This window comes from Myodes glareolus, chromosome 5 (assembly GCF_982192425.1).
Source record: "Myodes glareolus chromosome 5, mMyoGla1.1, whole genome shotgun sequence".
Classification (NCBI taxonomy): Eukaryota; Metazoa; Chordata; class Mammalia; order Rodentia; family Cricetidae; genus Myodes; species Myodes glareolus.
Genome location: NC_142030.1, coordinates 109,519,773 through 109,546,056, shown reverse-complemented (window position 1 = coordinate 109,546,056; position 26,284 = coordinate 109,519,773). Strand labels below are relative to the sequence as shown.

Here is a 26,284-nt window from a genome sequence, read left to right as displayed (position 1 = left end):
AATTTGTGCTTTTGTCAGGCTACATCTTGTTTTTTCAAAGGAGAAACATCTATAGGACAGATTCTTTTTATTATAAGGAATGAACATGCTAGGCTAAATGTTAAATAATTTTAAAAAAAAATATGCCAACACAAACACACACACACACACACGAGCATACATCCATGTACACATATAGAACAAATGCCCATAAACATACACATAGACCACACACAAACATACATCTACACACATGTACATGTATTCACTGATACAACACAAGCATTTATACACACACATGTGCACACAGAGCCAGCACAAACATGCACACAGAAGAAACACAAATACGTGTATACACATTCATGTTCACGCACACACAGAGGTACATGTACACACATCTTAAGGGACATGTTGCAAGAGTCTGTTCTCTCCTTCTACCATGTAGGTTCTAAGGAATAAACTCAGGCTTTCAGGCTTGGCAAGTGCCTGTATCTGTTGAGACGTGTTTTCTTTCCAAAGTTGCCAATTTTTAAAAGAAAAAAAATACTTGCAAAATTCAAATATGTTTTCCATTGAGAAATCAGACGATGATGTGCTGGCTTTCTTGCTGGCTTCTTTCCAAGACTCCACACATATAGAGCAGGTCGAATTACTTTGCTGTCTTTGCATAGTCATATTTCAGACATCATTCTAATACATTTCCACTTTGCATTTCTGAATCTTGACTTATGTACAGTTGTTTGGTAGCCATTTTTCCAAATTTTAACACTCCTTCCTAGAGAGGCTCATCAAGAAAGACCCGTGACATACATAAAATTTGCACCATTCACAAGCCTCTTCCAAAGGTTATATATAACTCTTTTTGTTTTGTTTTATTTATTTTTTAATTCTTTTGGGGCCTTCTACCAGCTCCCAAATAAATACATGGAGACTTATTCTTACTATGAAAGCCCAGCTTTAGCTTGGCTTTTTTAGCCAACATTTTAACTTAAATTGTTTCATTTCTTTTTAACTATGTTTTGCCTCTGAGTTTTTTTTTTTTTTACTTTTCTTTATTCTATACACTTTTCTTTCCTTCTAAGTCCATAGCTGACTGTGTACTTCAGTTACTGGCACCAGGCATCTTCTCCTTCTCCTTTTTCATTCATCCTATTAATCGCTTAAGTCCAGATTTCTCTTCTTTTTTATTCTCCCTATCTGGCATTCTTGCCTATTCTTTCTACTGTCTAGCTAGTGGCCATTCAGTTCTTTATTTGAGCAATCAAGTGTTTTAGGCAGGCAAAATAACACAGCTTTACAGATTAAAAAAATGCAGCATAAAAGAATACAAAACATCATTGCAGAATTAAACAAATATTCCACAAAATAAACAAATGCAACACATCTTAAGTTAATGTTCCAGAACAATTAAATGAGTAATAACAATAGCTGGAATATATGTTTTAACATCCCCTCCCCCACATTCCTGTAAGTGGTTCTGGCATCTTGAGGGATACTTTTGTGAGTTATTTTTCAGGCCAGACTGAGCTGTCAATGAGGCAGCTACCTGAGCCGCCCAAATTCTGTGAGCAAACCTCATCTGTAATCATATAGAAATCAGTAAATTTCAGCATAAGTTGTCATCAGTGTTTCTGATCTTGGCCATTATTACAGGTTTAAGATGGAATTTCAGAGTTGTTTTGATTTGTATTTCTCTGATAACTAAGAATATTGAACATTTCCTGAAGTGTCCTTCAGTCATTTTAGATTCTTCTGTTGAGAGTTCTCTGTTTAGGTCAGTACTCCATTTTTATTGGATTATTTGTTCTTTTGATGACCAATTTCTTGAGTTCTTTGTTTATTTTGGAGATCAAACCTCTGTCTAATGTCTAATGTGGGTTTAGTGAAGATTGTTTCCCATTCTGTAGGCTGTCATTTTGTCTTGTTGACCATGTCCTTTGCTTCACAGAAGCTTTTCAGTTTTTGGAGGTCCCATTTATTGATTGTTTCTCTCAGTATTTGTGCCACTGGGGTTGTATTTAGAAAGTGGTCTTCAGAGCCAATGCGTTCAAGTGTACTTCCCACTTTCTCTTCTATAATATTCATCGTGGCTGGCTTTATATTGAGGTCTTTGATCCATTTGGACTTGAGTTTTGTGCATGGTGATAGATATGGGTCTATTTTCTTTCTTCTACATGTTGATATCAGAAAATTAGGAAATGACCTTCCATAAGACCCAATAGTACTACTTTTAGGTATATATCCAAAGGATGCTTAATCATGCCGCAAGGACATGTACTCAACTAGGTTCATAGCAGAATAGTTTGTCAGAGCCAGAACCTGGAAACAACCTAAATTCTTTTCAACTGAAAAATGGATAAGGAAAATGTGGTACATGTACACATTGGAGCACTACACAGAAGAAAAGAAAATAACGACATCTTAAATTTTGCAGGCAAATGGATGGAGCTAGAAAACATCACTGTGAGTGAGGTAAACCAGCTCCAGAAATACAATTACCACATGTACTCACTCATAAGTGGTTTTTAAACATAAATAAAAGAAGAACAGCCCACAAATCACAATCCCAGAGAACCTAGACAACAATGAGGACCCTAAGAGAGACATACATAAATCTAATCTACATGGATAGTGAAAAGGACAAGATCTCCTGAGTAAATTGAGAGCATGGGGACCCTGGGAAATGGTTAAAGAAGAGGCAGGGAGGGGAACAGTGAAAAATGTGGAACTCAATAAAAATCAATTAAAAAAAGAATCAATAAACTTATTTTCTCAGTAAGTTAGACTTTAGTGGAAATGCTTCTTTGGTTTGTAATTTATTCTTGATACCAACCTCTTGCCTCGACATTTATATGTGTGATCACATACAAATATGCTCACACATATGCAAACATGCATACAAACCACACACATGTATGCATACATAAAACCTCACAAAGTGGAAATAATGAAACTGACGAAAGTCCCAATGGAGAGAGTGTGCCTCAGCTACATATTACATACTTAAAGCTACATTCTATAAATTTTCTTGTATTCTACTAAATCAATGCACTGGACAATGTGGCCTTGTTACAAATATACCTTACTATCATGGTGACACAACAGTGTTGAGTTACAATATTGATTCTGGGAATCCATCAAGCAATGAGTCATTGACGAGCACTTTTCATGCTGTCACATTGAAATAACCAGGGCAGTTATTATATTATGCTATATTATATATAGCATATATATATTATATATAGCATTATATATAATATAATATAGTATAATATAGTATAATAATAATATAATAATATATTATATTATTATAGGATGCCAGAAGACGCATCCTATCTTATAAGATGCAGTCTGTGATTGGCACATAGAAAGCACTCATGATCACAGCAGAAGTCCAGGGATCAAAATGCTGCTGGACACTCTACTCTGACTTAAAAATTCTCCCGTGGCTAAAGTAGCTGGACAGGTATATCCATATTGACACTTAAAAAATGCCCTCCTAAACCGTCAAGACTCATACTCCAATAACGGCATCTTTTGCTACCTTTGAAAGACAAACATGTAATTTCTCCACATTTTTGAGTTATAGATGACACAGTTCTTCATTTTGGCTAATATAACTATGTTGGCTAGTTTTGCTAATTTGATACAATATAGAATCACCTGTTATAAGATTCTCAATGAGACTGCCTTGATTAGCCTGGCTTTGGGACATGTCTATGGTTATCTTGATTAAGTTAATTCATGTGTTAGGACCTAACATAAAGGTAGGTAGCACTATCTTTTGGTTTTCAGTCCTGGACTATATAAATGAGGAGGAGGTAAACTGAAAGTAACCATGCATGTATTCATTCTCTCTCTCTGTGCTTGACTGTGGATGTGAAGAGCTGTTTCGAGTTCCTGCCCCTATTTTCTCTAGTGATGGATTCTACCCTGGAACTCTATACTGAACAAGCCCTTTCATCCCTGGTGCTTTTATTGGGACGTTTTATCACAGCAACTGGAGAGGAAATGAGGGAAATAAGTAAGCAAAACGTTCATTCATTCCTTTATTCATTGCACAAACGAATTACACAAAATTGCAGTTGTTGGGTCTTCAATTGCCTTTGACCTGATATCATCTGCAAACATACCTGTCACTGAAGACTGAACAGTGAGGCATAAGTCAGCAGACAAAGATGGCCTTTAACAGCAGTTTCCCCCTTTTCGGGTTCATGAAGATAAACTCAAAAAAAAGCACAGCAGTTACTAAGATGGGACTCACTGGAAGGAAGCATAACTGAAGGGAGCACGCTCATTAGACTGCCCTTGGCTATAACTCTGTCAAGAAGTCTCATCCAGTCCTAGTCACTCGCTTGCACAACTCACTGATTTGTGATCCATTTAAACGTCTAGTGGAAAGAACTTGGCACTGCTTCTTCTCTTCCCTTTTAAGTTGCCCAAAGTTCACCTCATCTCTTTTCTTGGGATAGTCAGGTAGCTATGACGGCGTAAAAAAACCAGTCTTCCACCTTTAGTTTCTGGTTCAGACAGAAAGATTAAAAAATACTGCCTGAAGATAAACTAGACTTTCACATGGAGTATAATTTATGAATACTTGAACTGATTTCACCAAGAAAGATATAAATCTTGATGAGTAGCAAACTTCTTCCAAGAACAAAATGTGATGTTTAAGTAGAACTGAAGCAGCAAAATAAATTTAAATTTTTTCAGCAGTAAATCATATTACTTACAGGGGTTATTAATTAAGGAAAAGACCTATAATTATAAGAAGGTTTTAAATTACTTTATATTAGATTGTACTAGATGTATAAAACCCAGTTAATGAAGATACATGTATGGTGGGTGATAATATGAAAATCTGATGTTTTCAAATTCTCATATCGCTTTTCCTTTAACAAGTATGTAATATTTTCAGATTTAGAAATTACATTAGCCCACATATAAAGGAAGCAAATAAAAATGCACAGGGAATGAAGATGGAATTTCATGGCTCGTGGTGAGCTATACATATACATACATATGCATATATATATACACATATATATGTTTGATAGAAAACACTATAAAGCTTGGTCTTATATAAGTACTAGACTATCATATCTAAAATATTTCCCATCCTTTCTCTGTATCTGCATCTGTCTTTCTCTCACACATAAACACACACAAACACACACACAGAGTCATACACATACAGACATGCATACATACATACACACAAGATGCATACTCACACTTATACACACACACACACACACACACACACACACACACACACACCCTGAAAAGCAGTGACTATTCTCAGTTCATATTTCTGTACCCACTATCAGACAAGAATGCTTGAATAAAATTAGTTTCTCTGTGAATATTGATTGGAGAGATGAGGAAGGGAAAAGAGAGGAAGAAAGAGAAAAATGAAGGAGCAAATTCAGCCCGACTTCTGAATCTATCCACTCCCACCACTGTCAGTGGCCACCTATTCAGAGATAATATTATTGCTAATACTGATCTCACTTGGGGAATGACTACTACCTTACCTTAGTTAGGGTTTTATTGTTTTGACCAAAAGCAACTTGGAGAGGAAAGGATTTATTTTGCTTACACTTCAGTATTACAGTCCATCATCAAAGGACGTCATGTGAAGAACTAAACATGGCAGGGGTATGGAGGCAGGAGCTAAAGCAGAGGCATGCAGAGGCTGCCAGGAGGCATGCTTTACACGACTTGCTCAGCCTGAAGTCTTATAGAATCCAGGACAACCAGCCCATGGTGGCATCATGCATAATAGCTGGTCCCCCTCACAGAAACCACTGATTAAGAATACAATCTACAGACTTCCCTACTGACCAAATATATGGAGATATTTTCTCAATTGAGAGACCCTCTTTCAAGTATCTAGCCGGTGTCACACTGACATAAAACCAGTCAGCACACTTCCTAAAAACTGAATTTCTCTGGGTTAGTCAAACCTTTTGATAACACTGTTAACAATAGTTATTAGGAGTTGGGGATCATTAAGAAGAATGATGGACTAGAATCTCTATGCCTATGCTGTAAATTTATATTACAATAACTCAAAACAAAAAATTCCGTAGATGTCTGAACACAATGCATACAAGGAGAAATGGTACCAAAACAGCCTGAGACAGCTCCTAATTTTGTAAAGGAATATCACAAACTTTATTTTGATGATCTATGAAGCTAGAATAAAACAACTTATAAAATTAAACAAATAGTAAAAATAATAACATATTTAGTTTTCTAGTTGTAAAATACAAGAAAGTTTTCTTGAGATAGGGCAAAAAACTATTTTGTAGGTATTTAGTACAAAGTATGCTGTATGATGTGTCCTACCTACAAACAACTGGCTATTCAGCTGAAGTCGGAAATGGCCTTCCTCTGAGGTCTCCCTTGTACTCCGAGGAAGATTGTCCAATTGCAGGGAGGTCTCCTTGAGGTTTCTCTCAGCCCGGATGTAATGCCATTGGTTGTCATTCAGAGGAGAAGGGGATTGAACGAGGAGCTCAACAGGGCCATTCCCAACATCAATGGCAAATGTGACCTCAGAAGGAGCTGCAGCCAAACAAGAAAGAAGGATGAAAACCATTGTCAGTGTGTTGCAGGCACAAGCATGTTCAGGATGTTTAGGGATAATCAGTCTCCACCAGTGTGGAGAGGACATTTCTGGACTCCTTGGAGCACTTGGATCTCCATCAGCAGTATCAAACTCCAAAGACTAAGAATGCATGTGTTCTATGCCCTGTCTACTGGAGTTGTTCCTGGTTCTTCACTACAGGTAGCAGGAACCTGTAGCATTTGTTTCTGTCTAAATCTCTGTTGAGGTTCTGGGTTTCCTTGGTCTACCCCGGTTTTACCTGTGTCCTACTGTACACAAGTGGCTAGACAAGCATCTCCAAGCTGCAGAGAGGAGACCCATGTCTTTAGAACAACAGTACCACTTGCCAGGATATTTAGTCAATGTATGTGATCCAAACACTCATATTTCCAGGTCTGAAAATGCAAAAATCAAACTGAAAATAAAGTTCAATAAGTAAGAGCATATGCTGCTCTTGCAGAGACTCAGATCTCAGCCCCCAACACTCAGATGGTTTAGCCCATGTCTGCCTAAAACTCCAGCATCAGGGATATGATTATTCTCCGGACATACACAGGTTCCTGAACACATATGTACATACCCACAGAGAAACATACACTTAAATAAAGATGAATCTTTAAAATATTAAGATGGATTTTATGTCAGTTGCTTGTCCAGCAGGATAACTCTGAAAATAGCACTACTTTAAGTAACTCAGAACCCCACCCTTCATGTTGGATACAGAAATCTCTCCCTCTTTTTTTAATAATATATTATGGAAATCAACTGGCAGACATTCATTAATATTAATACTGATTATATTAAAATGATGGTGGCACTGAGGATAGTAATGGTACTGGTCATGCTGGTGGTGGTATTAACAATAATCATGGAGATTGTGGTGATGCTGTTGGTGATGCTATGATAGCAGGGATAAACTCTGGAAGAAGGGATGCTGGCGAGCATGGTGATAGTACTTCAGATGATGGTGATTTTGGTGGTGATGATAAGCATGGCAATTATAGTGATGGTATTAGCAATGGTCAGGATTGTGAGTCTGATGGTTAACTGTCAATGGGCTTCAGAGACACCTATGAGATCAGCCTCCGGACAGCATTGTGAGGGCATATCTAGATTGAGTTCACTGAGGTGAAAAGATCAATGTGGGTAACACTATCCCTTGGGCTGTAACCCTGACCTAAACACTGAGAAGAAAGTGAGTTGAACAGTAGCATTCCTCACTCCGATTCCCGCCTGCATGTGCTGGCACAGACTGCATGGTGACCATTGCTGCTTGACAAGGTTTGGCTCCAGCATCCTGACATTGCAGACCATACATACCTATCCAGCACCTTTTTACTTTCCTTTTTAGTGATACTCAATATTAATGCCTCTCCCTTTGTGAAATTTTGCAGGGGCTTTAGAAAAGGATAAAAATGTGCACAATGGTAGCCTCTCTAAACAAAATAATTCTTTTGGGGCAACATATCAACATGTTAATCTAGATTAACTATTCTGACTGTCCCTGGAGAAGACCAGGTGCACATAAGTGACAGTTGTATTATTTCTGTATCATGCGATTTTCCAATGCAGGTAAATTTGTTTAGTTTACAAAGCCATTCATTGAAAGAATGGGATTAAAATAAACAGATGAGGCAATAAAGAATTAAAAAAGTTCCTTGAACCATTTTATGTATCTTCCTTTTTCATTTCATTTTGTTTCTCTTTTATCCTTCCCCTTTCTCCTTTCTTTCCTCTTTCTCCTCTCCCTCCTCCTTTTCTTTTTTTTTTTTGTTGTGTGCATGTCCAAGTATGTGCACATTCACGTGTATGGTGTGTGTGTGTGTGTGTGTGTGTGTGTGTGTGTGTGTGTGCGTGTGTGTGTTGCACATATTTGTGGGTGCATGTGGACGCCAAAGGTCAACCTTAGATGTCATAACTCAGGTGACATCCACTTTATTTTTGAAACAGAGTTTCTTATTTCCCTGAAGCATACTGATGAGGCTAGGCTGGTTGACAAGCCAGGTCTCTTTTTCTCAATAGTGGGATTATAGCACATGCCACCACACCAGATTTTTTACTGTGTGCTCTGAGGGTTAAACTCAGGTACTCAGGCTTAAGGCAACTAAATTATTCTCCCAGCCTGTTTCTGTTTGGGTTGTGTGTATATATATACATATACTTTTAATTTTATAAGTATGTTTTACCTGACTATGCCTGTGTACCACATGCAAGTCTGATGTTGACAGAAGCCAGAAGAACATGATGGATCCCCTGAAACTGGCATTACAGATGGCTGGAATCACCATATAGGTGCTGGGAACTGAAAATGGGCCCTCTGTAAGATGAACAAGCGCTATTAGCCACTGAACCATCTCTTTTTTCCTCCATTTCTTTTTCTTTCCTTCGTACCTTCTAACTTTCTCTTTTTCTTTCTCTATTATCACTCACTTTCTTTCTTTCTTCCTTTTATTTGTTGAGACAGTGTTTCTCTGTGTATCCCTGGCTGTCCTGGAACTTCTTTGGTTGACCAGACTGGCCTTGAATTCAGAGATATAAACCTGCTTTTGCCTTCCCATTGCTGGGATTAAAGCCACACACCACCACTTTTTGGATTTATTTCTTATTTCAGATCAATATTTCATCTTAAAATTCTTTTAATTTCAAAATCAAACATTTATTGAGAGATGACTGGTTCTCTCTCTCTCTCTCTCTCTCTCTCACACACACACACACACACACACACACACACACAGAGAGAGAGAGAGAGAGAGAGAGAGAGAGATCAGATAGATAGATAGATAGATAGGTAGATAGATAGATAGATAGATAGATAGATAGATAGATAGATAGATAGATAGATAGATAGAGATATAGGCAGGAAAAGAGTCATGAGAATATGGGGCAGAAATATTAAAGATTTGGGTAAAATTTTTCTTGACAGTCTTATAGATATTAGGTTACCATCAGACAGCATATCTTTGTAGGAGGCTTGATGTTCTGCTGTGCTTACCAAATTCTATCACCACGTTGGGTTTCTTGTCTGTGCGAAGGTTGGCTATACCATGCATTACCTATACCATATGATCTGACGGCTGTCTGTCTCCCCAGCTCGTCTGCAAGCTGTAGAGCAGTGACTCTCAACTTGTGGGTCATAACACTTTGGGGGTTGAATGACCCTTTCACAGGGGTCACACATCAGATATCCTACATATCATACATTTATATTATACTTCATAACAGTAGTAAAATTACAGGTTTGAAGTAGCAAAGAAATAATTTTATGCTTGGAGTCACCACAGCATGAGGAACTACATTAAAGGGTCAAAGCATTAGAAAGGTTGAGAAACAGTGCTGTAGAGGACTTTTACTTATCAAAGACCTGGCCACTAACACTGTGCTTGATTTGAGCAAGCTCACTTACTTACTGCAAGCTCACCCCACCCCCAGTTCTGTGCTTATATGTATATAGCTCTGACAAAACCATGGCTAGACACTTCAAAATGAATAAATGCTGCACTTCCTCTTTAGCTGGATTTTGCTTTTTGTTGCTGTTTTGGTTTGGTTTATTTCTTTTGTTTGTTTGCTTTTTTTTTTGAGACAGGATTTCTCTGTGTAATAGCTATGGAACTTAATGCTGTCTGCTTTTTCTTTTTATGCTTGGGTCCTTGTAAAAGTCTTTTTAAATGTTTTGATAACACCGATCTTTATTCAAGTAACTATCAAAGGACAATAATACGTACACCATGTCTGGATGTTAAAGAATCAGTGAAATAACATTAGCAGAAACATTAACATTTCTTAAGTGCATCACACAAGCCAGACATACTGCTAAGCATTTTCCATCACTGAATTCAGTTGGGCCTCAATACACACTTGACAGGACTATTTCATCAGTGAAGGAACTGAGCACAAGTTGTCACAGCGGCTGGAAGAGCTAAGATTTAAATCTCAGTAATATACTTTTAGACCTTTTCTACTTTTTGTGACATAATTCTTTATCCATTCTTTGGGAATTACATATCATCCAGCCAAATCCCACTCACCTTCCAATCCCTCCATGACCCCCTCATTCCTGCAGTATCCCTCCAAAAGAAATGTTCCAAAAAGTCAACAGAAAACAAACAACAAAGCACCTCGCTCCTCTGTCTTTCCTAGAGTTCTTCATTCACATTTGTGTCATTGGTTGCTGCAGTATATCTCACTGTACACCAAATAGCCCCAGCCACAGTGAGCCAATGGTCTGGTTCAAGTCCTCTAGCACACCAGCGTCACTGGACTCTCACCGAAACCCCTCTCACATATCTTACTCTTGTCCCAAGTCATGAAGATGCTGTGGCTATTGTTCCACAGGACAAGTCTCTTCATGCACTGCAGCAGGTCACAGATGGAGAAGATATTTGGGTGGACAAACCCAAGGCCCAGGAAGTGGGTCTCTTTGGTAGTTGAACTACTTGGTCTGGGCTACTGGGACTGCATCCCTCAAAGGAGATGCAGAGCTTGCTCTCCTAGGTCCATCTCATTGGGGCCAGGACTCCTATGTCCATGGTTGGTATGGGAAGTCTTTCTGGAGATGTGTTGCTTTTATTGGTTAATAAAGAAACTGCTTTTGGACAATGGCTTAACAGAATGTAGCCAGGCTGGAAGATACAAGTCAGTGAGAAGCAATGTAGTCACCACAGGAGACAGACACCTCCATCAGAGCCAGCTGGAACCTTGCCAGTAGGCCGCAAGCCTCATGGTAAAATATAAAATAATAGAAATGGGTTAATTTAAGTTATAAGAGCTAGCTAGTGATATGCTTAATTGATTGGCTAAGCAGTGATTTAAATAATATAGTTTCTGTGTGATTATTTTGAGTCAGGGCAGTTGGAAACGAAAGAGCAGCCTCTGCCAACAAATTGGTGCCCAATGTGGAGCCTGAACCCTTTACCCTGAGAATAAGAGTCTCATGCTCTAAAGTAGATATAAATGTTGTAACTGTAATTTTTGCTTGATACCAGTGTTGTTATATGTAATTTTACTATGTTAAAGTTAAAATCTTTCTTTTTATTTATATAGAAAATGGGAGGTGATGTGGGATTCTCTTCTGTATCATTGGTTAATAAAGAAACTGCTTTTAGCCAATGGATTAATAAAATAAGTCCAGTCTGGAAAAGATATATAGAGAGAGTAGGCAGAGTCAGGGAGAAGCCATGTAGCTGCCCGCAGAACACAGATTCCTCCACTGGAGCTCTCTGAAACTTTGCCAGTAGAACATGAGCCTCGTGGAAAAATATAAACTAATAGGAATGGGTTAATATAATATATAAGAGCTTGTTAGTAATACACTAGAGTCATTGGTCAAGCAGAATAGTAATTAATATAGTTTCTGTGTGAATATTTCAGGTCAGGGCAACTGGAAACGAATGAACAGCCTCCAACAACACCTGGTGAGAGTTGGGGACATCTCTTCCACGTGGAAGGGACAGCGCTCCCATGGGGGTAGGGCCAACTCTCCTGCTATAGTATCCAGCAAGGTGCAGAGCCAAAAATCCCAGGGCCAGTGAGGGGCAGAGCCAGCTCAGCATGCATAATTCCTATGAGCTCTTGCGGCAACACTGAAAATGGTCATCATCACAGACTTCAGCTGTAGCAGGACCATAGATCCAGACATGACCTTTGGCAGCAGCCCAGGTCTGGAAGATACCATGGCCCTGTGTGGTAGCACAGACTACCCGGATTGGTATGTCTGTGTGGCAGCATGGCCCTTAGACTTGAACATGGCTACAGTTTTTTGCCTAGACCCTGGGCATCCACATGGCCTTTGGTGTTACCATGGGTAGAGATATCTTATTTTGGTATCTTGTTAGAGCTTCTTCCCCCTAATAACAGTAGTAACAAGAACAATAATCTTAATAAATTTAGGAAATATGAGACCTTAGAGTTTATTGATTTTATGTTTATGTGTTCATTTATTTTCTACTGTAGGGATTGAACTTGGGTCTTATATATACTAGCCAGTTCTTCACTCTACTACTGAACTGCATCTCTATTTTCAGGTCATACACTTAAAAATATTTAATGCAAAATGTTTGTCTTTTAAAAAGTAATAATTGAGAGTATGATAATAGTAAACATCAAACAATTGCATTACAGGGTTTATTTGTGTGTTTTTAAATAATTTAATGCTAAATTGAATTTTAAAAAAATGGTACAGCCTGAAGGGCACAGTGAACTGCTACAAAGCACAAACAAATTGGACACTGATCTGTAATTAACACTCAATCACTGGTGATTATCTTGTGATAATATACCATAACATTGATTTCGGCTTTAATGAATGAAAAGGCTTCAGGGCCTGTTTTTTTGTTTTTATTAAATTTTACATTGAGGTTATTATGTCCACACTGCGGAATGGTTGGCATTCAGCCTGCTCTTCAGAGTCTGACCAAGTTAGGTACGAAGGACTTTTATTTCACACAAAAATCCTAAGATCTTCCCCCATTAGTAGCTTGTGTCCTTGAACAATAAGTGAAAAGTTACATGGAGACACTTTCTTTTTCTGCGTGTAGTCTGCAACTGCATAAGAAACACTTAGCCGCTCACCCATGTGCTGGAGACCCACAAACCCCTCCACCATGCCCTTCTGCAAATGGACTTGTCTTTTGTTGGGGAACTCTCAAATTTCCAATATCTGTGAATAAGATGCTTGCTTAGCTTTCAAGGGTATCTCATGAAGTTACATCACTCGGATATGGCCAATCACCACTCTCCCACTATTGGAAATCGTCTACTTCACAAGGGTAGAAGGATGCTCAAGGACAAGCTCACGTAAGTTGTGGTCAAGAGAAGACAAGGCAAGGCGGGGGACAGGTAATGGAGCCCACTTAGTGTAAGGAACCCAAAAGCAACAGAAAGGGCAGCTAAAGTACGTTTAATGTTTATTTTTATTTATTTATCTGTGTATTTGTGTATTCACGCATATGCTGGTACATAAGTGAGCAGGTGTGTTCACTCATGTGTATGCACATTCATGAAGAGGCTAGAGGACAACAGTGGTGTCATTCCTCGGGATTCCCCCCAAATCTTGTTTTCTGAGACAGAGATTCTCACAGGACTCTCTTGGTCTCCCCAAACTGGGAATATAAGCACACACCACTACACTTCATCTGGTTTTTTACTTTTTAGTTGAGACTGGCAGATAAAATTCAGATTATCACGCTTGCAGAGTAAGGACTTTAGTGACTGAGCTATCTCCCACGCACTGGGTATCTGTTTGTTTACTTGTTTGTGTGTGGTTTTATAATCATGATTCACTAGTAATTCTAAAGCATGCTGATGACTTAACAGTCCTGCACCAAATGTGCAAACACAACACGCCCTAAAGTCACTGTCAATTTGTAATAATACATTCGCGACCCTTAAATAAGTCCATCTTACTGCTTGTTGCATAGTAGAAGTTATACCCTAGAGAATAGTGAGCAACCTCATAAGCTTCACTGGCTCCATGAGAACCAGGTGCGTGTGTTCGTTTGGAGGAACAACAAGGCAGTGTCTGCCTTTCATCTGTATGACTCCCGCTTCCCTCTGTAATCAGACTCTATCATGTCACATAATGACACAAGTGTCAACAAAGAAATCAGAGGAGCTCTAGCCATTGCACACGCTTGAGAGGTCTGTACAGTTTCTACCTAATGGAGAGAAAAACCTATGATGAATTCTGCATTAAAAAAAATAGCTGCTGGAAATATTTTTGATTACTTAGATATTTTGAAATCACTAGAATTGGCCCTGGTTAAAAAAAAGTTATGGAGAGTGTTATAATTATTGAAGTTTAATATAAAAATTGTTTACCAAACTTGTCCTTATGTTGAAAATTCTTTTCAAACTTTTAAATATCTATGACATTTTGTGAAAAAACAATCATATTGAAAATGAATAAAAATATTTCTTCTAAATGCAATAGAAGATAAATGGGTTAATACAATTTGTAGTTTTATTTGAACAAAAAAACTACAGGAAATTCACTTATGTGAAGTCGTTGACAATTTTGCAGAAAATCAAACTTAGGGGCAGACTTTTAAAGTTCTTATTACTAAAAGAGACTAAAATATTGCTATTTTTCCATTTTCATGAAAATTAGTTAATCATTGAATTTTTTTCTTTTTTGTGCTTTCATGTATTTTTGTTTGCATGCTGATATACAGTGTCCCACTGTAGAATGTCTTGTCATCCATATTTCTTTAGTGCCCATTTGGCTTAATGATCGGTAATGCACAGATCCTGCTGATGGGGGCAGGACTATTACAAAGGTGTAATCCATGCAGTAAACCCTGCACGCACACTGCTGCTGGCAAGAAAGAGGTGGGAAACTGCAATAAATTGTTACACTCTCCTATTGGGGCAAGAAAAGAAAATGAGTGTGTGTGTGTGTGTGTGTGTGTGTGTGTGTGTGTGTGTGTGTGTGTTACCTGGTCAAGATGTGTTCAGACTTGCCAATGGTCAATGTCCAAGTTCCTACTCAATGATTCTCCACCTCATATTTTGGAACAGAATCTCTCACTGAACCTGGAGCTCACCAATTCTGCGTGATGAGCTGCAGGACTCCACCTGTCTGTGCCTCCTCTGGCATGGTAATGCCTGACTGTTACGTGAGTTCCGGGGAACTGAATCAGGTCCTCATGCTTGCATGTAGGTGCTCTACTGGTTGAACTGTCTTCCCCAAAAATGACTTCTGAAGCATGGATACAGTAGTAAAGTGGACCTAAATATGAGGAGAATGTTCAATAGCAATCATTCCTGCTTTCCATAGAGTGCCATCCTGAGGCATGGAAACTTAGAGCAACAAGTAAGGGATAACAATGCTGTGATAGAGAGTGGAGCCTGTGAGAGGAATGCCCAGATACTCCTGAAATGCACATATCCTTATGAAACAACTAACCAATGATGATGAAACATCATAAGTCAGTCACAACACATTAGCAGGGATCCGACAGCTTCAGAGCTAGTTTTACTGATAACTGGTGATATTAGCTTGACACTAAAAGTCTGTACTGGTGGCTGGTGATAGAGATAAAGAGAAGCCCTCTCTGTGGACTACTGACATCAAACTCATAAATGAAGGCACTTACAGCTCATTTCCAGTCGGATGAAGTCTTTAATGCCAAGGTTCTCTAGGAAAACTCCAGATAAAGCGGTGGTTTTAAAAAAGAAGGAAATATCAGCGCTGAATTCCGCATGGAAGGTAGGAAAGTGGAGGTAAGAAGCTTCGGTAGAAAACGAGACAGCATTCCAGTAGTGCCCTGCAAAGCAGAGAGTCCTTCACCTTGGATTGTATGTTCCCACCGCGTATAGAAAACAATGGGCTCATGGGTAATTATTAATACTGGGAGGACACGAAAAGCAATAAGGGACCCAAAACATCTTGAGCTCATGCAATTCAGAAAAAGGGGGATGTTGTACTCACTGTCACCATAGCAACGCAAGGGGCCAATCCTCCAAGCAGCTTCTGAGTTTGATCTGTTGGTATCAGTGATAATTATCTGAGTTACAGGCAAGTGATCTTTGAAGGAAAGAAAGCCAGTATCCTTTGTCCTGAGAAACATAAATTTAAAGGGGGAAAAAAAAGAAGTAAAAATGTAGATTATCTAGGGAATCTGTGTCAAGACTCCCTCTTTGCAAAATGACTTGGATTGAATTCAGCCTGGCTAGGGTTGGGAGGAACATAACAGAAGGCCTTTCATCTCTGGGCCTATGTGAATAGTTGAAATACCAATTACAGAACCTACGGCCTGCTTCCAAACACCTCTGGATTTTATATCTTCCCTAAATGTGCTGGCAGGAGCACAGGTAGTTTACAAAGTTCGCTGTGCTTATCGTGGGCAAGAGGACCCCAAGGCTCATTGTAGCATTAATGTGACATTAAACGTCACTTCACTTCTCCATAAAAGAAGATCTGCTATCTGAGGAACTAACTTGAAAACAAATAACACAATTCCCTCTCAGAAATTACTCAGAGGATGTGGCTGAACCACCTGCCAACAGTTTTTTAAATCAGGTTAGAATGTTCCTTATCGCCTTCAAAGTTGTGTTCGAATGAATCTTTATAGTTATTGGTTGTTTTCTGCTTTGTTCTTTAGGAAGACCTTGCTTGTTAACAGCTCTGACTTTGTTCTTGTTAATTATGCAAATAAGGAAGCACCTAGTTTTCTTTTGATAGGAAAGTTTAAAAAGAAATAGAGAAAGTCAATGTTTCCTCCACCTTTAAATCTGTGCTTTGGAATCAAGGTGAAAATCATACCACTTGGCTGAGCATAAATGGGAAGTAAAACATGGCATTGTGGAGCTGTGAAGATAGTCCAATCCGCTTGGTGTGTGAATATAAAGACCTGAATCTGGATCTTCTGAACCTACGCAAGAAGACCTTCCCTTTTGGAAATTGCTCGTAATCATAGCACTGGGGAAGTTGAGATAGGACGTGTTAGCCAGCCAACCTAGCTAAATTGGTAAGCTCCAGGCCAATGAGAAACCTTGCCTCAAAAAATAAAAAAATTCTCCAGTACCGAAGGGATAATAACAGAAGCTGGTTTATGGCCTCAGTATATGTACTCATAAACACATACACACGCACCAGTCCACACAAAAATAAAAAATTATATATATATATATATATATATATATATACACATATATATATATATATATCCATACACACATCAGGCACACAAGGGGTAGGAAAAAATAGGAATTGTAGAAGATGGGTGTGACCCTAGAATACAGGGTGCATGTACGATATTTTCAAAAATAAATAAAAAATAATGTTTGAAAAATAATAATATAAATTCAAATATAATAAATAAATGGAGATCAGCAGTGCAGATACTTCCAGGATGAAATTTATTAAGGAAAAATGTAACCTTTGTCCACACACTTCTCCTCTGCAGCATATACCACTGTGTTCTCTGCAGTGTGTACCACTGTGTCCTCTGCAGTGTACACCACTGTGTCCTCTGCAGTGTATACAACTCTTTCCTCTGCAGTGTATATCACTGTGTCCTCTGCAGTCTATATCACTGTGTCCTCTGCAGTGTACACCACTCTGTCCTCTGCAGTGTATACCACTCTGTCCTCTGCAGTGTATATCACTGTGTCCTCCGCAGTGTATAAAACTCTTTCCTCTGCAGTGTACACCACTGTGTCCTCTGCAGTGTACACCACTGTGTCCTCTGCAGTGTATACCACTGTGTCCTCTGCAGTGTATAACACTATGTCCTCTGCAGTGTATATCACTGTGTCCTCTGCAGTGTGTACCACTCTGTCCTCTGCAGTGTATATCACTCTGTCCTCTGCAGTGTATATCACTGTGTCCTCTGCAGTATATATCACTGTGTCCTCCGCAGTGTATACAACTATTTCCTCTGCAGTGTACACCACTCTGTCCTCTGCAGTGTATAACACTGTGTCCTCCGCAGTGTATACAACTCTTTCCTCTGCAGTGTACACCACTGTGTCCTTTGCAGTGTACACCACTCTGTCCTCTGCAGTGTACACAACTCTGTCCTCTGCAGTGTATACCACTGTGTCCTCTGCAGTGTACACCACTCTGTCCTCTGCAGTGTATACCACTGTTTCTTCTGCAGTGTACACCACTGTGTCCTTTGCAATGTATACCACTGTGTCTTCTGCAGTGTAAACCACTCTGTCCTCTGCAGTGTACACCACTCTGTCCTCTGCAGTGTACACCACTCTGTCCTCTGCAGTGTATATCACTGTGTCCTCTGCAGTGTACACCACTGTGTCCTCTGCAGTGTACACCACTGTGTCCTCTGCAGTGTATATCACTGTGTCCTCTGCAGTGTATATCACTGTGTCCTCTGCAGTGTACACCACTGTGTCCTCTGCAGTGTACACCACTGTGTCCTTTGCATTGTACACCACTCTGTCCTCTGCAGTGTACACCACTCTGTCCTCTGCAGTGTATATCACTGTGTCCTCTGCAGTGTACACCACTGTGTCCTCTACAGTGTATACCACTCTGTCCTCTGCAGTGTACACCACTGTGTCCTCTGCAGTGTATACCACTCTGTCCTCTGCAGTGTATATCACTGTGTCCTCTGCAGTGTATATCACTGTGTCCTCTGCAGTGTACACCACTCTGTCCTCTGCAGTGTACACCACTGTGTCCTCTGCAGTGTATACCACTCTGTCCTCTGCAGTGTATATCACTGTGTCCTCTGCAGTGTATATCACTGTGTCCTCTGCAGTGTATATCACTCTGTCCTCTGCAGTGTATATCACTGTGTCCTTCGCAGTGTATACAACTCTTTCCTCTGCAGTGTACACCACTCTGTCCTCTGCAGTGTATATCACTCTGTCCTCTGCAGTGTATATCACTCTGTCCTCTGCAGTTATATCACTGTGTCCTCTGCAGTGTATACAACTCTTTCCTCTGCAGTGTATACCACTCTGTCCTCTGCAGTGTACACCACTCTGTCCTCTGTAGTGTATACAACTCTTTCCTCTGCAGTGTATACCACTCTGTCCTCTGCAGTGTACACCACTCTTTCCTTTGCAGTGTACACCACTCTCACTCTTTCCTCTTTAGCTTATAGCCCTGTGTCCTTTTACAGAAATTGACACTGCCTCAGAGGCACATAGTCATTGCCTATAGTCACAGGACAGAAAGAACAGGAACCATGTCATAGTTTTGCTTCCCTGGTATCTGTCTTGTGTTTAAGGACACACATAATGGTAAATAGTGCCTAGTTCTGTAGTGTGGGTGAGTAATATCTTTTTGGAGATGCTTAGTGAGCTGAGGGCACATCTGAACAGCAGTTTGCAGAGGAATAAGTGAGATTTGCAGTTACTGGTCACAGTGCCCACTGGTCTGTATTAAATACTCAGAACTGGTCTCACTGACACTTCACTTTTCTTCTTTGTTCCTAAACTATTCTGTGGCCTCAGGCAAGACAACTTATTTCATATGCACCCAGCTCTGATCTTGGATTTGATATTTCTTGCTACATAGCACATGTGGAAAATTAAATTTTAAGATTTAGAATTGAGCTCATGGAATTTGGAGAAAACACTCAATAATTTATCTAGGTTATAAATAAACCAAATATACACCTTAACCCTTCCTCTACAGACCTATTAAAGTACAAAAATATATAATATAATATCTGTAATCTGAGTGCTTTTTCTAAGAGTGATTCAAATGATAAAACTCTGGTTCAGCTAAAAAGCACACTATACGTGTTGCATACACAGGGAGAATAGATTTGCCTTTTTGTTCAAAAGTATTCACAAATAGAATTGTAAAGCAGAGCTTAAACATCCACGGTGAAGTAAAGACAAAATCCCATTCAGATGCTTTTCTGAAGAATCCATGCCATAGCATGTCATGGTACTCCATCCCATTTTTATTTTCTGGATGCCCATGCTGGGTTCTGATGTCTGTCCATTAATACTGAGTTGTGCCTCCTTTAGATTCCATGACATCTTGTCTACATCTACTTGATGACCTTGTATCAGCATTTTGGCATATATAAAAAGCATGCTAAGTATAAAGAAGCTCTTCCAAATAACACAGGAAAACATATTTTGTATAGTAGTATAATTCATATATCAGGAACGATTTTTATATGGAAATTTTAAACAAGAAAAATAACCCAGGATCTCTTCCTAGGGAATAGTATTTTTCACAGTGAACTTAGTCTTCTTGCATCAATTAAGATAACCACCCCCAGGCCAACCTGATGCGAATCCTCAATTAAAGCTGACTTTCCTGAAATTCTAGGTTATAGAAAGCTGATGTCTGAACCTAACAACCACATTGGAGAGAACAACTGGTTCACGCCAGTGACGGAGAAAGATGTGCCATGAGTGACTGCAGATGTTGCGTCACAATTGTGTGCCCTTCAACCTTGCAGTTTTGCCATTTACCCTGTTAATGCTCTGACTAACACTGACAGCATCCACAGAGGTATTTACTTCTAGCACTACTGGTCACTTCCCTTTTCACATCTAAGCTTTGTTCAGCGAATAGCCATTCTGAAATTCTTTCTCTCAGGGTCAAGAATGGATTCCACATTAGTGTTTGGGCATACCCTCTGGTGTCCCACTGGCCGAGAGCAGCTCCTCCTGGATGCAAGCTGGTGCAGCACCATGTGGTCACTATCTTTCCTAGACATTGCTGGATGCAAAGCAACAGCCCTGACTCCTTCAACTGTCGTCCTAGGCTGGTCTCTGGCTGACCATCCCTATTCTGTTCACACAGGCTTTCTCCACACACAACACAATTCCATTGATTGGGTTTCAGTTTACTAATTTGCAATCATTTTCACCACTGACTCCCTGGGATTACACCTGGGTCACCTTGGCAAATGCTGTGGAAGACCACAGCCTCCTCAGTTACACACTAACAGCCCTTTTGCTGCATTCAAACATGCAGATCTAGCCACTGCACAGTGAATTTACCAGAAATGCCATTTTGGAGTATTTTAGACTTCTGAGTTATCACCTTGCTCCACCCAGAATTAGATAGTTGAAGCAAATTTCATTACTCTAGCACGATATTTCTTTTCTGGTGTTAGTCCTTTGAATTCACATATATATTAATTCATATTTTTCATAAACATAAATTTAATATACAAACCAATGTTGCCTCTTATAATTAATTTAAGAATTTGCAATATTACAAAAAAATAATAAAAATAACCGCATACTTTTTTAAAGTTGACGACATGCCACATCTGATAGATATGAAGATTATTTGTTAACTCAGTTAGCAATCTCCAGAGACAGCTACCCCACCTTTCCCCATCTTAAAAATAAAATAAGAACCTGAATTTCCAAGAGGCTGAATGATTTAGAGTCTCCTAATTAAGAGATGAGAAATGTGTGACTTGATTATCTTGTTCTGTAATAAAAATTTAGTTAGGGATTCATTACAGTTACCATTCAGACTATGACAGTGCTAGTAGAAAAAAAAAGACTTTAGGAAAAGCCGTGTGTGCTAAACACATGAGGAGCTCACAATATGAGTGCTGTAGATGTGCGAAGGAGGAACAATGGTTCTTTCCCCCGTGCATAATGAAAATTATGTGCTTTGAACACACAGTCATTGGGATTATCTCAAGTAAGCTGTGTGCTTTTTCAGGGGCTGTAGAAACACAACAAAAGAGATGACATTAGGAAGGATATGAGGAGCAGACTGCTCCATCAACTCTGTCCTGAGCCTCACCTAATTAGGGGCTCCAGAATGTTCTCTGGAAGAGGCTAAAGGATCTCTCTGAGTGGGACAGTGTGAGACTGGTGAGTACTGCCTCCCTCACCTCCCTGCAGCACATGAGTTACTTCACTGATTGGTGTAATAAAGTCCCTAAAAAAAGGCAGTACATGAAAGGAAAGGTTTATTCTGGCTCCCAGGTCAAGGAAAATGTTCTGCAAGGTGTCAGGAGCTTGAGGGAGCTGGCCTCAGTACAGTCAGGATGCAAAGAGGTGAGTGTTGGTGCTCAGCTCACCCTCCCCCTTCACTCTGTGTGGACCCCCAGGACATGGATTGGTCTTTGGCTCTCAGTTGACTTAATCATGCTTGTCTCCTGGGTTATTCTAGATATTGTCAAGCTGGTTATCAGTGTTGACCATCACATATGCTGTGCTAGTCTATCAGAGAGTGGAAAGTTCTCTCCATGCTCTGAATGACCAGAGCAGCCCACTTGGTATTAGATCTGTTGAAATCAGCCAAAGGATAAATACCTCCTTAGTCATTTCGCTCAATCTGTCATAATATATCCTCTAAAGATTCTAAAATTATATTGAGTTCTAGTCAATATAATCATGTATAAAACAATAAAAAATAGAAATCAAATCAGGTATTTTGATGTTGCTCTGTTTGTTAATAGCATAAAAATAGTCACAAGTCAAATGTTCATCATGGACAGTTGGCAATAAGTAATGATAAAAGCAGAATTATGGAAGATTTTGTATCAATTAAAGTCATCAAGGTGTCTTAACTTGTATGTTGCTTTAGTGAAGTCAAGAAAAAGATTTGTAAGAATTTTTTTTTCTGGAAGTAGAAAGTTGGAATATAATACACTTAGTTTGATAAATGTTTGCTAATAAATACTGAGTTTCTACAAAATGCTTATATTTAGAAACATCCTACACATCCAATCATTTTCCACAGGAGTATTTTCTATGTGGCAACATATTAGTGGTTACACCACTGATGAAAATGACAGTCATTCCCATGACTACAGTTGACTTCCAATAATCCTTTCAGGAAGGGACAGATTTTATGTGTTCTTCCTTCATCCATGATGATTTTCAAGGCTGGTATTATTCAGGTCTTACATACTGACTGCATCATTAGTGAAATGGCTAGACATGTCCAAACAGCACCTTTTCCGTACATTTCTCTTTCTTTTACTCTTATATTTTCCTACTACATATTCTGTGATTTTCTTTGATCCTTGGACTGAATGATATCTCTGCTCCATTTAAGAAAGAGCAAACTATATTTTTGGTTGTGAGCCTAGCCTTTAACAGCTGAGCCATCTCTCCAGACCAAAGAAAAACATATATTTATCCTTCTGAATATTGGAAGTAGACAATAGGGGTGGGAGGAAGGGAAGATGGGGAGAGAGGAGGGAGAAGGGGAAGATTGGGGAGAGCTTGGGGAAATGGGATGGTTGAGATGGAGGAAGGGTGCATATGGGAGCAGGGAAGAAAATATCTCAATTAAGGGAGCCATTTTAGGGTTGGCGAGAGACTTGGCTCTAGAGGGGTTTCCAGGTGTCCAAGGAGATGTCCCCAGCTAGGTCCTTGGGAAGCAGAGGTGAAGGTGCCTGAACTGGCCTTGTCAAATAGCCACACTGATGATTATCTTGCATATCACCACAGAACCTTCATCTGGCGATGGATGGAGACAGAGACAGAGACCCACATTAGAGCACTGGACTGAGATCCCAAGGTCCATATGAGGAGCAGAAGGAGGGAGAACATGAGCAAGGAAGGCAGGACAGCAAGGGTTCGTCCATCCACTGAGACGGTGGGACTGATCTAATGGGAGCTCACGAAGGCCAGCTGGACTGGGACTGATGGAGCATGTGATAAAACCAGACTCTCTGAGTGTGGCTGACAATGAGGGCTCACTGAGAAGCCAATGATAATGGCACTGGGTTTTGATTCTACTACATGCACTGGTTTTTTGGGAGCCTAGTCTGTTTGAATGCACACCTTCCTAGACCAGATGGAGGGAGGAGGGCCTTGGACTTCCCACAGGGCAGGGTACCCTGACTTCTCTTAGGACTGGAGAGGGACGGAGACGGGAGTGAGGGGAGAGGGAGGGAAATGGGAGGAGGGGAGGAGGTGGAAATTTTTAATAAATAAATAAATAAAATTAAAAAAAAAGAAAAAGGAAAAGAAAAAGAAAAACTGATCAGGAAAAAAAAGAATGAGCAAACTACAATCCCACTCTCAACACTAATGTTTCTGCGTTGCTCCTCCTCTAGTAGGCAGCCTCTCACTCTGTCTTGGGCAAATAACTATGATTAAATTCAGTGGCCAAACACAAAATGAAGACATGAAAGTAAAAGGGGGTTTACTCAGGTGGGTTCCAATAGTGAGCACTGGATTGAGATAGGAATGGAAAAATTGCCAAAGTTCATTATAGAAATGTAGTAAGCTATCAAACAATTAAAAATAAAATTTTATTACACATGGGCTAGATAGATGAGATTCAAAGCACTGGTGAGGTAAAAAACTTCTTTATTCATATATTCTGGAATCTTTGAATATCATAATAAAGGTGTATTTCTTTTTAAATAAATATTAAAGTTACAAATTCAGTGAAATCATTAACCTTATGCATCATTTGAAAAGTGGCAGAGTAGGACTTAGAAGTGTAATGAGGCTTGCAGAGCAGATGAATGATACAAAGGCTTATTTTGTAGATTCAGGTCTGAGTGTGGGCTACACTTAGAGTAAACTCTGGGAGTCACTGGCTCCCCACATTATTTATGTAGGCAGGTGTTCTCCATGACCTGGAACTTGCTGACTTGGCCATGCTCCACATATTACTAGGCCTTGGTGTCTCTGTAGGACTTGAAAGATGACAAATGCAGACAGAAACCTCAGTCTACATCTTCATCTCCGTGTGTGTGTGTCTAATGTTTATAAATATGTGGGTTCACCTGTATGTATGGATGCACTTGAATGTGTGTACATGTGTGAGCGGAGTCCACATGTATACATTTGAACGTCATTTTTTTGGAGCTCTCCACCTAGCACCAGGATGTGTCCTGTCTTCACTGACTCAACCTTGATGAGCGGGACGCCTCATGCCTGGCTCATTTGCATGATCCCTGGAGACTAGACTCAGGTTCACATGCCTATTCACCAGGTACATTTTCACCTGAGCTAACTCTGTGGCCTCATCTTTGTTTCTTACAAACTTTAGAAGGATTCTCCATACAGGTGAAGTCAGTCATAGCTAGTCATACTGAGTATGTTCTCTCATAAGATGATAGGATGGCTGTATCATTTAGTCTATTTCCAGAAAGCTTCTTAGTGCTATTCTTTACAAAGCACCAAGTAATTCCACTTCATCTAGAATTTTCAAAAAATAATCTTGTGGCATTTAGCTTTAAATTTCAGTCATTTGTTATAAGGACCCTGTACCCCAGTTTTGCACTTTCCTGTCATCGTTGGAGTGTGCAATACCATCTACTCTCTCCACTGGCTACACTACAAGTCAATTTTATTTTTAAAAGATGCTAAAACCAATCTTGGGATTAAACAAGCTGTTATAAAATAACCTCAGCCTGTATATGCTTAAGGGGCAATTCAATGATTTACGCAGCAGGAAGGGTTGGGGGGTGAGACCATGGTAGTAGAGAGACTTGGTTGCTTCTCAAGCTCGCCTTCCTGGACCTGGAGGGAGGGGGAGGGAGCTGGAGCTTCCCACAGGGCAGGAAACCCTGACTGCCCTGGGGGACGGAGGGGAAGGAGGGGGGGAGTGGGGGGAGTGGGAGGGTGTTGGGAGGGGGGGCGGAAATGGAAACTTTTATAATTTAATAAAATTTACTAAAAAAAAAAAAAAAAAAAAAGAACCAGAAAAGAGACAACAAATAAAACACAAAGCAGCAAATGACGTACAGGCAGAGAGCAGAGTTAGCCAACAGGAGATGACAGAAAGCAGCCATTCCAAGGCCTTCGCTTCACTCGCTCATTCTTTGAACACTGAAAGCAAGGCAGTCTCACAAAGGACAGGCACATTTCTGTCCAACACAAAGGGCTGACTCGCTGCCAATTCCAGATATGCTTGAGAACCTAGTGATTGACAGCTCCCCCAAACACTTAATCACTTACAATTTTTGCACTCTGGGAAAATGGTTCTAAAACAGAGCAAAAAGCAGATTAAGAAACAGATAAACATTAGCAAGTAAAGTGTTCTGATGAGAAAGGCTGACTGAGCCTTCAGATCTGCCTCTCTCCACCTGTCCATATCTGGAGCTATAAGTGCTTACAGCATGCCTGTAATTTTTTTTTCCTTTTTAGGTTTTGCATCTGACTTTTTAATTGGATACTGAGGATCAAACTGAAGTTTCATGCTTGTGTGGTATACACTATCATCCAATCCCAAGAACCACTATTGAAAGAGATTAGAAAATTAATTCACAAGAAAAATGCATACAGAATGCTTGGTAGTTAGTTCTTATCATA

At 39.7% G+C, this 26,284-nt stretch overlaps 1 protein-coding gene across 1 annotated transcript in view; it reads right to left on the bottom strand.

The window, feature by feature from the left end:
* Positions 1–26,284, bottom strand: part of Cntnap5 (contactin associated protein family member 5) — a 908,928-nt gene that overhangs the window by 129,011 nt on the left and 753,633 nt on the right. Inside the window, exons 15-17 of the mRNA XM_087906619.1 lie at positions 16,023–16,150; positions 15,688–15,858; positions 6,334–6,552 (exon numbers count right to left, since the gene is read on the bottom strand). Coding sequence (XP_087762745.1) covers positions 6,334–6,552; positions 15,688–15,858; positions 16,023–16,150 — 518 coding nt within the window. The remainder of the gene's footprint in view (positions 1–6,333; positions 6,553–15,687; positions 15,859–16,022; positions 16,151–26,284) is intronic.